The sequence below is a fragment of the Myxine glutinosa genome, chromosome 5, assembly GCF_964187855.1.
Source record: "Myxine glutinosa chromosome 5, kmMyxGlut1.1, whole genome shotgun sequence".
Lineage (NCBI taxonomy): Eukaryota > Metazoa > Chordata > Myxini > Myxiniformes > Myxinidae > Myxine > Myxine glutinosa.
In genome coordinates this window covers 66,075,491-66,092,595 of record NC_136265.1, presented here as the reverse complement: position 1 = coordinate 66,092,595, position 17,105 = coordinate 66,075,491, and the positions used below count along the sequence as shown (strand labels likewise).

The window sequence follows — 17,105 nt, the reverse complement described above, 5'->3', positions numbered from 1 at the left end:
GAATCTCCAGGAACGGAGAGATCTCGGTTCATGGCGCACCGGAGGGGACTAGAGAGTGTAAACACTGTAAAGTGTAGTAAAGTACAGAGATTTAAGGTGGTGTGTAGTCGTGTGTTGCACTCTGACACACGAGTACAAACCACGTGTTCCGGTAAAAACGAACCACGACCACGTGACGCGTTCCTGCCACAAACAACACGATGTCATTCGCGATTTCCACACCACAGATTCTCCACGTTAATCACGTGATCGATACCGGGTACCCACGATGTCTTGTTTCCCCTTGTAAACATTTTTACATTACCTTTTATCATATTAACTATCTCCTTATGTTTTATCCGTTTGTGTTCAATCATTGTCATTACACAGAATAATTTTTCTCCCTGTTCTGTGGTTCGTGTGTTCCGGAGCATTTGTGGGTGATACGATTAAAAAGAAGTCTCACAGTTTGTCTCAATCTCACGTCGGAAACGTCATTTCCTGCATTCCTGGAAGTTTCTCCAGTTCCTTGTGTTCTTCCCTGGCCCAAAAATTCAGCAGATTCGCGACGACTAATGGGTCAAAATGGCGACCTGGTGAGAAATGTCCAGATGGAATCCTTAGTTAAAACAAGAATGACCGCACTGTGGTCACAACCTGCGACAAAATCTGGTAACAGGCCGATTAGGAATTAAACATTTAAAATAGTCTTTAAATATGAACAGCGTAAATGGGAAACACACCTTTAATGCGCCGTTAATAGCCGGCGAAGCCGGTGTTGTCAATAAACGAGTACGTATTATGTTGAAAACCTGATTATGCCTTGGTTCGAGAAGCCGAAGCGCAGTGGGCGCAGCCATCTTTTGTGGGCGGAAGTGTGCATAACAAATTTAAAACGTTCATTAGGAGTTTCTTTCACCCGTCGTCGTTTGATTCACAATCTTATGCACCTCCGATGTATTAATAAAATAATTTAAGACCAACATCGGCCCGCACGGGCCTGGTTATCTTCAACAAAACGCATCACCAAACACCGGACCCAATGAGAGTCGAGCATTTGCAAAAATATTTCTAAAATGAAAGCGCTCAATGATGGGCACCATCAACCGGATGCGGAAGTGTGTATAAAACAATTGCGAAAAAGTTCAATAGGAGTTTGTTTCACCCGTCGTTCTTTGATTCACAATCTAATGAAACCTCTAATTAGTAATTAAAATACGTTAAGACCAACCTCATTATCTTCAACGAAAATCGTCATCAAACACCAGAACCAATGAGATTCGAGCATTTGAAAAAATATTATTACGCATTTAGGAGGGTGAAAACGGCATCAAATATTCTAACATTGACGAAGAATTATTTTTTAGAAATCTCGCGGCCGTACGGGATAGTTTTTCACGGCCATAAATACGGTATAAGCGGTTTACATATTTAGTTTAGAAATACGCATAGTTTTTCACGGCCAGAAATATCCGAAGTTGAGACGGAATTCACCGAATTAATCACTGCAAGCTAACGTCTTCTGGTGGAGGAAGCTGCCGTGCCCGGAGAGTCAGAGAACCAGCCCTGGCGCCTGACAGCGACTGAAGTTAGAAGACGACACACATACGGTACTGTGAAAACGTATGTTAAGCCCAGTTAAAATTTCTTAAAATAGGCCCTAAGCTAGCACATCGTATACTATACGATATAGTTACTTCCTTAAGCTTCTTCTGATATTTATTGTATGCACGTATTGCCATTGGGGAGGACTCTCTGCTCTTCTCTTTTACCAAGTCTTACCAGGTACGGTACCTACTACACCTACCTACTACCAACTACCTAACCTACTGATGCCATAGTGATGGGTAAAATAGTGGCAAGAGGCTTTGGCTTCGCCGACTCATTGCGGCTTTGCAGTCGGTACTAGTAGCCGGCGAAGCCGGTGTTGTGAATAAACGCATACGTATTATGTTGAAAACCAGATTATGCTGGATCCCTTGGCTTGAGAATTCCGAAGCTGTGACGCACCAAATCGCTCAATTGAGGCCGCCATCTTGCGGATGCGGAAGTATGCATAACAAATCACGAAAAAGTTCAATAGGAGTTTGTTTCACCCGTCTTTGTTTGATTCACAATTTTATGCACCTCTAATTTGTAATTAAAATACTTTAAGACCGACCTCGTTGTCTTCAACGAAAATCGTCACCAAACACCGGAAACAATGAGATTCGAGCATTTGAAAAAATATTTTTTTAAAGCTTATTACACGTTTCGGAGGGTGAAACCGGCGTCAAATATTCTAAAATTGACGAAGAATTATTTTTTAGAAATCTCACGGCCGTAGGGATAGTTTTTCACTGCCGGAAATATCCGAAGTTGAGACGGATTTCACCGAATTAATCAAGAGGTAAATTTTATCAATTTTAATCTCATCCAGAATGCAAATGGTGTCATTTTAGGTCTGAATTTGCGAAATTTTGTGAGCTGACCAATCAGCGATCAGCTTAGGTCAGCCAATCAGCGCCATCGACACAGGACATCTTACCAGGGCGTCATCTGCGACGCCGGGAACGAGTTTGGTGCAAAACAACCGAATTACACGTAAGCAGATGCTGCTCGAAATAGTTCTCATCATATGCTCACATTTCCTAAGCTAAAGCCGTATTTAATCACTCAAATTGCTATCCAGAGGCTAATCAGGGTTTAACAGGTGACATTATGCAAATATATTCCTTTACTGAGATAAATTTTGAGAAACTAGGTCAACGTATTCCTCCGCTGAATGTTTGTAAACAAACGGATGTCGTCTGCTTGTCATTCTTCTGCTCCGTTGCCTCGAACTTGTTCAGTTTGTTCCGAGACTAGACTCATGGTGAACATGTCGAAGACTGAAAAAGGTGTATGCCAAAGATGTGGGTGTGACGAGCAGTCCGTAAAAATGTTCTGGGGAGCGAATAATATGGATCCAGGTGACGTTCCCTTACCTTTGAGAGGTCTTACTGTAGCTGAAGAACTACTCATTTGCCAGATTTCACCCTGTATCAATGTCCATATGTTGAATCATGGCGGGCTTGCGTCCAATGGACATTGCATCACATTCCCTCAGGCGGTGGATCAGCCAGCACGTATTTTCCCACGACTTCCCGAAGAGATAAATATAATCAAAGTGAAGGAAATGGGAATGAACGGCACTAGTAAAGATTTGAGGGTACGCAGAGCGGCTGTGCGAGATGCTTTGTTGTGTCTCCGCAAATTGAGTGTCCTGTACCACGACATCGAAATAAGTGACGAGCGTCTGGCAAAACTACCGGAGGACGGTCCTCTTCCAGGTATTAAAGAAGTGGTATTCAAACCTGAAACTGCACTCAAGCATATCAACGATCTCGGGCCGTCCAGAGACCAGATAGACCATGGGGCGAATGATGTTACCACATCTTCTGGCGTTTTATTGCCAGATGAAGTAGTTTCTATCGAAAAAAAAGTACGATCAGTTGTTAAAGACGTACTTGGTGACGACGATGGTGTGGAAAAAGACAAAAAAGGACATTTCACCATACCCTGGCCTACCAGAGGTGATACACCAATGTCTGATTATTCTACCCGATATTTTTTCTCCATGGCATTTCGCACGTGTTTTCAAAAGGAACTGGTGATTTCATTCAAAACAGACAACGTACATGCGAATCCCTAGCCGATTGGGCAGATCATTTATTGTGGTACAAAGATGGGAAGTTTGCGAGGCACCCCTTCTTCAAATTTATTGTGCACAACATGATAAATCGTCGTCGCGTCATTGATAGGAGTAAGTTTCTCGTCAATCAAAAACTAGGCGATGACCATTACACTGTGTCTGACTTGAAAAGTCGCCTCGAGAAGGGAGACCGTGCCATCGTCAAAAAAATACGACACTTTACTGGTGACATACGTGGCACTCCTCAGTACTGGGCCAGACGTGAAAATGAACTCCGAGCACTGCAAGACTTCCAGATATACAATGGCAAAGGTTTACCAACGTTCTTTGCTACCGGTACTTGTGCGGAATTCCACTGGAAACATCTTCGTGTATTATTGGAAAAATATTTGCGAAGTATCGGATGTCTCGGCAGTTTAGATCTTGATGACAAAAATGTCTTGTTCAAGGTACTACAAGAGAATGCTCATTTAGTTGGCCATTACTTTGATTTAAGAACTAAGTCCTATTTTGAAAACGTTATGAAGCCAGTGTTTGGGGTTACAACTTATTGGTATAGACAAGAATTTGCCAAAAGTCGTGGTATGATTCATTGGCATGGCCTCTGTTGGCGAGACGACTTGGAACCTAGTGCGACACTCACAATAGTCTAGCCGGTGGATTCGACTTCGAAGAAGCTGATATCCCTGTCGCTGAATGGGCTGATTTGAATTACGCCCTCACAGCGATCCATCCTGCTGGAAGTGACGAATTTGGTGCACCGAGGAAAGACCTCTGGCCCCCACCCGAAGGAACAGCTCCAGCACCGCTGGAAGAGAAAAATCTCCTGAAAAAACTTTTCTCTGAACAATGTCGTGACGCACACAGTATAAAAGATGACCACATCAAAATCGTTAACAGGACACATTTACATCGATGCTGAGATTATTGCTTGGGGAAGCCATCTGCTCAATCGAACTTGCGAATATGTAGGATGGGTTTCGGTAATAACCGAGAGCCTGGCCTACCTTCTCATGATGAACCACACGTCGGGGCTGATAAGAATAATTGTCTTCGTCTGTCCATGCCTCGAAATCATCCAACCATGGTTCAACATTCCTGATATCATGCTCAAGCTTGGCGAGGGAACGGTGACATTTCTTTGATTCTCACATCTAGTGATCCCAAGAACCCATCACTAAAAGATATAGTCGCCGTTCAAAAATATGTAACCGGATACGCGTGTGAAGGAAATCCTTCAAGTGGCGCCGCAGTTGACTTATTACAAGACGTCTTATCAGTAGCTGATACGGGAGATGAGATATCTGCCAAGACGCTGTGCACTAAGCTTCTAATGGATGCAGTACGACGCGATGTATCTTCGGTGGAGACATGTTTTGAGATATCCGGTTTTCCTTTGTATCGATCCAGTCACATTTTCCAGAGCGTTTCTCTATCGGGCTGCCGTCAGCTAAAGAAAAAAGGAAACGTAATTACAAAATGCACTATGATTGACAAGTACCGAGATATACCTAAAGAGGGTGAAAATTGTTCATTGTATGCTTTTTTGTGCAATCAAGGAATGGTACCTGTCATATCCGGTACATATTTCCATGCTCCATGGCCTCTCACAGAAGAATTCTGTCAAGCGCAGCTAATACTACACTGGCCCGGTTGGCAAGACATTATATCTGATGAAGTAGGCTGGGTGTATACGTTCCATCAGTTTTTACCTACAGACGACTGTCCCGCTTCTATTAAAGCCGAGGTCCTGAAAGCACAGGCAGAGGCGTATGAGAAGTGCTGGGGATCAGACGGAGATGGAAATGATCACGCCGACATGATGAACCCAGAAGACGATCATCCGGAAGTTCATCGTGATGCTCTCGATGTTCCGGATTGGATCGATTTGGAGAAGCCTCATGCACACTTTGATGATGGAATAACCGACTTCGATTACGATGATGGTGGACCCGGATACGATGGGGGGGGGGGCGCTGCCAAAAAATATTCTGACCTCGGTAAAAAAAATTCTCAGTGGTCTAGTCAGCTGCTGTGAGGACGACACTCAGCTGAAATTACCCGATGTGGAATGTGGATCACTGAATGAGGATCAAAGACTGGCATTCAATATCGTGATGGATCGTCTGATGAAATACAAAGCTAGCCCTAGCAACTGTAAGCCGTTGCGATTGAACGTATCCGGCACAGCAGGTTCAGGCAAATCATATCTGATAAAGGTACTTGTAAAAGTTGTCCGAGAAATTTTTCAGGAAAATTCGGCTGCAAAGGTTATCTGCCCGACTGGAAATAGTGCCAACTTGATTGATGGCATGACACTGCATAGCTTTCTAAAAGTGCCGATCAAACACAGGATCAGAAGCGGTGATATGACTGCGCCAACTCGTACTACCCTGGAAATTATTCAGAATAATTGTACAGGTGTCAAGCTGTTGTGTGTAGATGAAAAGTCAATGATTGGCAAAACTACATTGGGTTGGATGGAATTCATGGCTAGCTATGGAAATGATGAGAGAAACGAATGGAATTCTGATTGGTAGTGGGGCGGTATTCCAGCGGTTGTCTTTTTCGGAGACGAAGTTCAACTACCCTCTGTTTGCGATTCACCGGTGTACATGCCTCCTTCTAACAAAAACAAGAGTGACGTAGAAAGTCCTGCAAAGTTGTATGGAGTGATGGTTTGCAGTGAATTTAACGAGGTTGTTGTCTTGGGGCAATCAATCAGACAAGCAGGAGACAAGTCACAACTGAAGTGCTTTATTGTCATTGAGAGAATACAAGACAACTCCACAGCAAGCAAGATGGTGGAGGACGTTCCAATGGGACGAACTAAAACGGAAATATGGGACGGAAAAAATGTTATACATGGCTGATAATGCTGTATTCGTTTTTCCTACCCATGAGCTCGAATGGGTGCACAATAAGCGTCAACTGCAAACCGCCAATCGTGATGTGCCTGTAGCGAAAATCACATCAAATAACACTGGACCACACGCCAGGTGGCAGAGAGTGACCAGGCCCAAGATTTACCTCGATTATTGCATCTTTGCAAAGGGGCCAAAGTTTATCTTACTTCCAATTTGTCTGTAGAGCACGGTCTCTACAACGGAGCTATGGGTCATATTGAGGACATCATTTACGAAAATGGTCGTTCACCAAAAGATGGATTACCAGACGTCGTCATCGTTAATATTCCGAAATATACGGGTCCTCCTTTTTTGGAGGATCATCCAAAGCTCGTGCCGATCATGTCAATTGAGCGTCTTATTGATTGCAACTGTTGCAAACGTACGCAAATACCTCTGAGACTTGGATGGGCAGCAATTTTTCATCACTGTCAAGGAATTACTGTGGGTGTTGGTGAACCTAACAGATATATCGTTCTTCATCCGGGGAGAGCAAAATTCGAAAGTCTCAATCCAGGAGCACTATTCGTCGCATTATCTCGTGCAAAATATGCTGGTGATGATGACACCATTCCGGACTTCGCTTGGAATCCTAACTACTTGTTGAACGACGACCGTATGTGCATGGTTGTTAATACTGCAACAACGTGGGCTAGAGCTGATGAACTGAAACGTATCAAGTCACTCGCTTACTGCACAGCGAAAAAGTACGAGCACTTGAACAGCGTGTTTTTCGACTCGATTCTGCAAAACGCCATGTCACTCGGTCAAAGCCAAAACGAGGAACAATGTTTCGCCTCCATTCTTCATCGCCACACTGACCTATCAGATGTGGCATGAAGGACGACGTTTATGCTTAACCATGACATAAATGTACCCAAGTCTTGGGTACCCAAGCTAATTCGTGAGAAAGTGTCATGTGACTCCTGCTCATTCACCAGGTTACAATCTACACTGTTTCAATTACCTGTTTAAGTCTGCACTTTAACTGTACACTGCTAAATTTCTCGAAAGCGGATAAAGACCTTTGAGTGCTCGCACCAGCATGTATGTGTTGTTGAAGATGTTCAAGAGAACTTACAAGTCACTATCAGCGTCAATCACCTTCTTTTCGCGATAAAAAGCAATGTTCTCACGAAACGTAATTGGAAAGTAAACCACTCTGGGCCATTTTCGAAATTTTTCTCTTCTTTAGTGGTAGACCTGAAACGCCGAATTAGGCTTCAATCCCATGCTCCCATGCTCAGTAGGTTTGTCTGATTTCTGATGTTGTCCTGCACCTACCGGTATAAGCGGTTTGCATAAAGAAAGAAAGCTCGGTTTGATTAACGACAGTCACACATTGCCGTTGAAACGGCGCTATCGTCTGGTCTGTCAGCACTGATCTTACTGCAAGCTAACTTCTTCTGGTGGAGGAAGCCGCAGTGCCCAGAGAGAACCAGCCCTGACAGCGACTGAAGTTAGAAGACGACACACATACTGTGAAAACGTATGTTAAGCCCAGTTAAAATTTCTTAAAATAGGCCCTAAGCTAGCACATCGTATAGTTACTTCCTTAAGCTTCTTGTGACATTTATTGTATGTAGGTATTGGGGAGGACTGTCTGCTCTTCTCTTTTACCAAGTCTTACCAGGTACGGTACCTACTACACCTACCTACTACCAACTACCTAACCTGCCATAGTGATGGGTAAAATAGTGGCAAGAGACTTTGGCTTCGCCGGCTCATTGCGGCTTTGCAGTCGGGTACTAGTAGCCGGCGAAGCCGGTGTTGTCAATGAACACGTACGTATTATGTTGAAAAAACAGATTATGCTGGATCCCTTGGCTTGAGAATTTCGAAGCTTTGACGTACCAAATCGCTCAATGGTGGCCGCCATCTTGCAGATGCGGAAGTATGCATAACAAATTGAAAAAAGTTCAATAGGAGCTTGTTTCATCCGTCTTTGTTTGATTCACCATCTTATGCACCTCTAATTTGTAATTAAAATACTTTAAGACCAACCTCGGCCCGCACGGGCCTGGTTATCTTCAACGAAAATCGTCACCAAACACCGGGACCAATGAGATTCGAGCATTTGAAAAAATATTTCAAAAACCAAATCACTCAATGGAGGCCGCCATCTTCCGGATGCGGAGGTATGCATAAAAAATAGTGAAAAAGTTCAATAGGAGTTTGTTTCACCCGTCTTTGTTTGAATCACAATCCTATGCACCTCTAATTTGTAATTAAAATACTTTAAGACCAACCTCGTTATCTTCAACAAAAATCGTCACCGGGAAAGACCCCGGGTAGTGTAAAGTGTGTCAATGTCATTTAGAAGGTAGATAGGATGGAAATCTCCTTGCACCATCTACATCCACTCACCTGAGGTAACGACGGTGCTCCACACCATGCCATGGTTTGTTGTTGTTATTTTTCTGTGCAAATGTTTGGAATGTGAGACGCATCATGACGTGAGTGTGACATTGTGCTGATGTTCCATCGCTTCCTCCTTATGAGGATTGATGATGAATTGGTGATGGCAAATTTTGGTCAGAGGGATTGTGGTGATGAATTTGGTATATGGGAGATATGGGGAAGACGTGACGGTAGTGACAAATTTGTAAATGTGTAGGTTTTTGTAAATACGGGGAGGGGCAAGGGGGGGTAGTGTCGGTCACATGTGGGGGGCGTACGGTAGGGACGAGCTTTCTCACTTCGCTCTCCATGCGCACCTCGTTCTGCATTACCTTGTTTGATGTGTACCCTTGCGCCCTGACCCATTACTCACCTGTCTTCTGTTCCCCTGTCTCCCACCCGAGGACTGTGCTCTCTGGGCACTGAGAGGAGCGTGCGGGGAGGTCGCGTCCGTGAACCCGAACTCCCGCAACCAGCATGCTTGCATTGATGCACCACTTATGGACCGCCATTCTGCGGCCAAGCACCACTTTATGGACCCCACGTTTTGGGGCCTGGCACCTCTGCTGGGGACCGGCCATGGTGGCCAGGTAATCTCACTTGCGGCCCAGGGTAAAGGTGGCACCTATGCCAGACAGGTGGACCACCCTTAGTTGGCCCCTGTGGCCCTAAATAAAAAGGACGTGTTGGTGCCCTTTTATTTCCAAATAGGCCGCAAGTAGAGAAAACATCAGGAAGAACATCGGCCCAGCAGAGAAGAGAAGGACCACCACCAGTTGTTTTTTTTTGTGTGTTATTATGATGAACTGGTGACTGTTGCACCGAATGGTGCTTTTGGTGATTGGTGCTTTGGTGTTTATTGGTGCTGGTGCATCAATGCAATGCATGCTGTTTCCTCCCCTCCCAACAGGAATTTCTTTTTGTTTCCCTGAAAGAAAAATCACAGGTCCTGGGTTGCGTTTTGTAAATAGTCAAAATAATGGCACTGTAAATAATGCTCCCCCACCGTTCATGTTTAGTTTGAAGACAATTCCACAATTCGGTTAGCTGTGGGCGTAAATCTGTTAGATAGGGTGCAATGCAGCAGGGGGACATACTTATCTGTGTTTTAAAATTGTCGCACTCAGGGTCAGGTTAATTGTAGAGTGAGTTAAACCTATGTGCCACACTAAGCTAAATTTTTATAGGCCCGGGACGTGCCTGAAGGAAGGAGGGTGCAGTGTAACGGATTTGAGAATCCTGTATAATTGTTGTAAATATCACCCTCTGTAAATGTGGTGAATCTGTGTAAGTACCCCCATAATGGTAAAGGTCAAAGGTCGTCCCCATTAGTTAATTCATCGCATACACCTAGCCAATCTTAGAACCTCTAAATAGTTATTCCCTTATTATGTGTTCCAGTTTAAGACTCTGTTGCCCAGTAATTGACACTCCATTGCACCGAATCAAATAAGGATAGCTCCCCTTCAATAATGACATTTCCCAGCCAAACTCTCCCTCTCTGGGTAATGAAGCTTAACAAGCGTGGGGTGCGCGCCCCCTCAACTGGCCTGGCTTTGGGAGCGGCATTCGCTGTTATGATGAATATGTGCTCCGTGCTCTGTTGGACAGGAAGGGCGGGGTCGTCGGGAAGAGGCAAGCCCAGGGCGCGCCACGAGGGGCAGGGCTGTTCAGCCCCATGCCCAAATAAGGATACAAGCCCTTGGCTCGCCATGAGGGGCGGGCTGTTCAGCCCCATGCCCAAATAAGGTAGCAAGACCGTGGCATTGCCATATAAGGCAACGAAACAGAGCACGGGGGAGGGCGGTACCCAAAGAGAGGGGGGCGTGTCACACCTGCGTTTGAGGTATGAGAGAAGCGTGCGACGATCGCGCAAGGAGAGAACGAGAGGACCGGAGCAGATGACCGAAAGAGCCCGAGGAGTGTCAAGTCAAGAACGAGCCCTGCCGCATGGAACGACCAAGACACGTGTGCTGCCGCCGCCCTGCTCGCTCCCAGCCCGGAAAGGACCTGCTTGCTGTGCGCCCTGCTCAACCTTCCAGGCTTGTGGTTCTACCTTCCTCTCCCTCCAGCCAATCCACTCTGCAATTCCCCATTCATGTACGTGAGTTTCTTTTGTGCGTCTTGTCCCTGGGGTTAAGTAAGACTGTATAGTATAAGCTAGTATTTGCACTGTGTCCTTCTGATTCTTCCATTTCCTTGTATATTACTTTGATTGCTTTTCTTCCTTGAGTTGTGTGTAAATAATAATAAATCCCTGTTCTTCCTACTTTGTCTTCTTCTTCACATTCGGTCGCTTTAGAGGTTCCAAATTGAGTATACGTGGCGCGATTCGGCCGAAGCATATGAACCGGGTTTAGCCCCTTCGATAAACGGCTCACGCCGCAGTTCGCTTCGCTCGGCGCAACCAATCTATTACGCTGCGGCCGTGAGCGGGGAGGTGTTTCCTTGCATACCGGGAGGCGCTGGTATTTAGGTCATAGGACGGTTGGGCCTAATACCCTACCCAGTGCTGACCGGGCGTGACGTCATACCCTCGGGACCACGTCGGTCAGTCATAGACGAGGGGATTAATCCCCCCTCGTTAAGGGGGAAAGAGGCCAACGTTGGGTTCCGTAACAATATATATATATATATATATATATATTGTTGCGGATCTCACCGTCGGCCACTTTTCCCCTTACCAAGGGGGGATTAATCCCTTTGTCTGCGACTGACCGACGTGAGTCCTGAAGCTGTCCAGCTCCCTCCAGAGAGGCAGGTGAGCAACCTCGTTCATGACCGTGGACAAGATGTTATTTGCCGAGCGAATTAGCAGCCGCGGCTCGAACCATTAACAAAAACTAGACCCGATTCTTATTCGTTGGCCAAATCGTGCCACAGGTATTCAATGATGGAAAAGACAATGACGAACGGATGTGAAGAAAAGAAGGCAGAGTAAGGAAGAACAGGGATTTATTACCAATATTTACAAGACCAAAGAAACCAAGGAGAAGGAAAAATACAAAAATAATGACAGAAGCAGCAGACACAGTGCAATACTAGCTTACCTATACAGTCTTACTTATTCCCTGGGACAACTCGGACAAACAGACGACAGTCAGACTTACACGGGGATGATGACCGGAATGGCAGGAGGTGGATGGCTGGACGGATGAGGAGGTGGGACCACAGGGCTGGAAGGTTCAGCTGGACGCAGGAGAACGGCCGGGCCGGGAGTGAGCAGCCACCGACTCTCCACACTTCCATTCGCACGGCGGCGTTGCTTCACGGCCGCGGATCGAACCGCCGTTAAAGCTCAACTCCATCCAGCTGCAGTGGATTCAGCTGCGGTGGATTCCTTACTCATCTGCTGTGGGGGCTTCCTCGGTTATCTGCTCCAACTGGACTCACAGCTCCTCCTTAACTAGGACTGGACTCAACTGGGCTCCGGTAGACTGCGGGTGGGAGGCTCCGGGCGACGGGTTATATAACCACGCCCTACCAAGCCATGGCCACACCTTACCAAGCCGTGCCCACCGAGTCCTGTTTGGGTGCAAGGGCTTTCCTGGCTCCACCCTCTGAAGACGAGGTGCGGGCCACGCCCATAATGTAGCTCCTCCCCCTTCTTCTCCGAGGCTTGACCACGTGTGTAATGGAGTTTGGGGTGAAGAAAACCGCCCAATGCAATGACACTTCGGAGAGAGGATTGGGGGAAACTTAAAAATGGAACTATCTTATGTCATTTGGTGCAATGCAGAGTCAACTTGTGGGAAACAGAGCCTTAAGCTAATACACATAATAAGGAAATAACTATTTAGAAGGGTATATGATTTTCTACGTGCATGCGATGGATTAACTAAGGAGATGACCTTTGACCTTTACACAACGGAGGTATTTACAAGACTCATGACACTATTTACAATTGACAGAGGGTGATATTTACAACAATTATAGGATTCTCAAATCCGCAACACTGCACCCTCATCCTCCAGGCAGGGCTCGGGCCTATAAAACTTAACTTAGTGTGGCACGTAGGTGTAATTCCCTCTACAATTAACCTGACCCTGAGTGTGACAGTTTTAAAACACAAATAAGTATGTCCCTCTGCTGCATTGCACCCTGCCTAACAGATTCACGCCCACAGGATAACCGAATTGCGGAATGGTTCTCAAACTAAAAATGTACGGTGGGGAGCATTATTTACAAGTGACGCTGATTGTATTTACACTGCAACCCAGGACCTGTGATTTTTCTTTTGGGGGGGGGAGGGGGAGGAGACAGCCTGCGCTGCATCGACGCGCCAGCACCAATAAAGAGCACCATAAAGCACCAGTCAGTGCAGTCACCATAGTTATAAATAAAAACAAAACCCTGTTGGCGGTCTTCCTCTTCGGCTCCCTCTGCTGGCCGTTGTTCTTCCTGATGTTGTCATTCTTCTTCTTCTTGTTTTTGCGGCCTATTTGGTGGAAATAAAAAAAATGCACAAAACGTGTCCGTTTTTTATTTATGGCCCACAGGGGCCGACTATGAGTGGTTCACCTGTGGGCTTGGTGCCCTCTCACCGGGGGGGGGGGGGGGCCTCCGAGGCCCAATCACTGCAACCAAGGGTTAAATTTCTTGGGAACGCGATGTTGCGTCTCGCACCTCAATCGACTATAAAATTTGGACACCCTGGTACTACGATTACCTCCCGCTTGACAAGAGAAAGACAATAATGAAAATTTTTTAATTCCGAAAGCCGAGCGCAATTTGCACCCAGCGGGTGTCAAACTCACAACCTTCGGACACCGAGTGTACACGTGGTTTGAATCCCATTCTCCTGACACCAGTTGTTGCGTGACTACCCTTGGTGAACACCGCAGGGTAACACGGATGACCAAACGAGCTTAATGCATTCAGTTAAATGGCAGAGTTAATACATTCATTCAGAACAACAGAACCTTCAGAACATTTATAAGGCTTCTCTTCTGTGTGTGTTCTTTGATGCGTTTGTAAATCTGATGAATGAGCAAAATCCTTGCTGCACACAGGACATTTATAAGGCTTCTCTCCTGTGTGTGTTCTTTGATGTGTTTGTAAATCTGATGAATGAGCAAAATCCTTGCTGCACACAGGACATTTGTAAGGCTTCTCTACTGTGCGAGTTCTTTGATGTGTTTGTAAATGTGATGAATGAGAAAAATCCTTGCTGCACACAGGACATTTATGAGGCTGGTCTCCTGTGTGTATTCTTTGATGTGTTTGTAACTTTGATGAATGAGTGAAATCCTTGCTGCACACAGGACATTCATAAGGCTTCTCTCCTGTGTGTGTTCTTTGATGTGTTTGTAAATGTGATGAACGAACAAAATCCTTGCAACACACAGGACATTTATAAGGCTTCTCTCCTGTGTGAGTTCTTTGATGTGTTTGTAAATATGATGAACAAGCAAAATCCTTGCTGCACACAGGACATTTATAAGGCTTCTCTCCTGTGTGAGTTCTTTGATGTCTTTGTAAATCTGATGAATGAGCAAAATCCTTGCTGCACACAGGACATTTATAAGGCTTCTCTCCTGTGTGTGTTCTTTGATGTGTTTGTAAATGTGATGAATGAGTAAAATCCTTGCTGCACACAGGACATTTATAAGGCTTTTCTCCTGTGTGTGTTCTTTGATGTGTTTGTAAATGTGATGAACGAGCAAAATCCTTGCTGCACACAGGACATTTATAAGGCTTTTCTCCTGTGTGTAACTTTCGATGTGTTTGTAAATTTGATGAACGAGTGAAATCCTTGCTGCACACAGGACATTTATAAGGCTTCTCTCCTGTGTGAGTTCTTTGATGTCTTTGTAAATCTGATGAATGAGCAAAATCCTTGCTGCACACAGGACATTTATAAGGCTTCTCTCCTGTGTGAGTTCTTTGATGTGTTTGTAAATGTGATGAACGAGTGAAATCCTTGCTACACACAGGACATTTATGAGGTTTCTCTCCTGTGTGTTTTACTTGATGACATTTCAATGTTGATAACCAAGACAATTCCTTGCTGCACACATTGCACTTGTATGGCGTCGCCCGTCTGTGTGTTGCTTGACATCTCTTTAAAGCCTTTAATGAGATAAATGTTTTCTTGCAAACAGAACACTTGTACAGCTTCTCGTTCCTTTCAATTTTCTTGAATGTCGAACTACAATTGTTCTTATTTAATACACTGCTGTCGTTGTTGACTTCCTGATAAGAAGTGTGTGTCATGTTCTGATTGAATGAAACTTCACTGTCAAACAATTGCGAACTTGACTTGGAATAAAAAACCAATTTCAATTGATTCTCTGCAAAGACAATTCAAAAAACCATCAATAAATCACAATTGCTGTGAAACATCATCATTTAAAAAAGCAGAATGAATAGTACTCCATTACCATTGAAAACTGGCCCTTTGTCTATTCTTATCTGCCATGAGGCGGAACCGAAAGTAAAGGATCAATGTTTAAGGTCCCGTGACAAAAATGCTTTGAGATTTAGAGGTGGTTTCTATGTAAATGAAGGGTGCTGAACAAAATGGGTGGCACTTATCCTTTCAAGATTGCTGACTTTTCTGGCTCCGTGCCATAAACCAATATAGCTGTCGCCAGAATATAAATTGGCCCTAACGTACCATACGTGGTTCATGTGTTTTTTCATACATTTTATAATTAATGGATGTCAGGGAATACATTTTTACCAGAAAATAATATTTATATTTAAAGTAAATGTCCAGATCCCAAGAAGGCTGGCAAAATCCAAGATTGCCACTAAAATCTCTCCCACTCTCCTTTCCAACGCTGTGGTGGCCCTGAATTTGTGAGGGTGGGGGTACACCATCCTATATTTGGGGGATCTATGGGTCGCTATTACGAGATCATCAGCTGTCTCCATGCTTGTTCAACACAACAGAACTGAACTGTCTGGGGTATGCAACAACAACAACATGCTGGCTGATGTACGGCTTTGTTGATAGAGTGACAGCAACAAGATTTAAAAAAACCCAACAACAAGCCATTGAATCAGAAATTTACCGCCGTGGATGTACCCTCTTTTACACCACCTCATTTAACACGTCAAACTAGTTATTCATGCCCGTAGTTTGTGTCCTTCATGATGTCCTTAAAAACAGTACGTTTCTTGTTTGGAAGGATTTTAAATTTTGTTTGATTGGCAGACGAACAGACAGGCGGAAGTAATTCCTATATAGCAAGTGTGAATGCACGCTCAAGACGAGACTCCATCAAATTTAGAGCCAACACACTCCCAAGCTGCACGTTCATATTCCGATTAGTGTTGAACGATATTCAAAATATGAAATTAAAAGGAAAGTATGTCGTTCCTCAAACACAGACTGACAGTGACATTTGTCAGACAGATTGAGTGAACCAATTGTCACCCCACTTTCCGCTACGCACGCAAGACAAAAGGAAACGTCCCAATAAGCCGAGGATGTCTTCATTGAATGATCTTATGACAGGGGTCATGCTTAATTTTATTTTTTTTGAGGTCTGCCGGGCCACACCTGAAAATTTGACCCATCGGTACCATCTCTGGTGGCAAAGCCTCACTGTTTTTTTCATAGTTTAGGGCCTAGAGATGATGAATTGAGGTGATAGCAGTGTGAAATTGGCAGCTTTCTGGTAGTTATCACCTCTCAAACATCACCCTACCGCTATAATTTGAAGCCCAAAATTTGGGGGTAGGGGAAACTAAAATGACTGTAGTTTCGCTCTGGGTGGGTCAATCTTAACAATATACGACTCATAATGTCCGTCTATGTACCCTCTATGTTAATCAAGAAGATTTATGCAAAATATTTCATTATGTAGGTCACCAGAGGTCAAAAGGTCACCAAATTTAGGGGTTGCCCAAAATTGACCATCGGGCAAGTCATGTTGCTAGAATAAAGTAACAAATCACCCAATGGTGATTTAAACACTTGGAATGCATATTTTAGAGGTCTTCAGATGATTCTAAGGGGGACATTATTGAGTTGCTTTTGCAAAATTTTATTTCAGAGCAATTCATTTTGAACCATTTCTTGTAAATACCTAAAATCCAGGGTTTCGGGGGTAGGGGAAACCATAATGACTGTAGTTTTTGAGTGGATTGACCAAAATTGAAAATCTAATAGTCAAATTGTATGTCTATGTGCACTC

The 17,105-nt window shown here is 44.5% G+C and overlaps 1 protein-coding gene across 1 annotated transcript in view; it reads right to left on the bottom strand.

The window, feature by feature from the left end:
* The window catches only part of LOC144892110 (uncharacterized), a 48,476-nt gene that overhangs the window by 23,753 nt on the left and 7,618 nt on the right, over positions 1 to 17,105 (bottom strand). The window contains exons 3-4 of the mRNA XM_078777327.1: positions 14,960 to 15,251; positions 13,928 to 14,884 (exon numbers count right to left, since the gene is read on the bottom strand). Coding sequence (XP_078633453.1) covers positions 13,928 to 14,884; positions 14,960 to 15,251 — 1,249 coding nt within the window. The remainder of the gene's footprint in view (positions 1 to 13,927; positions 14,885 to 14,959; positions 15,252 to 17,105) is intronic.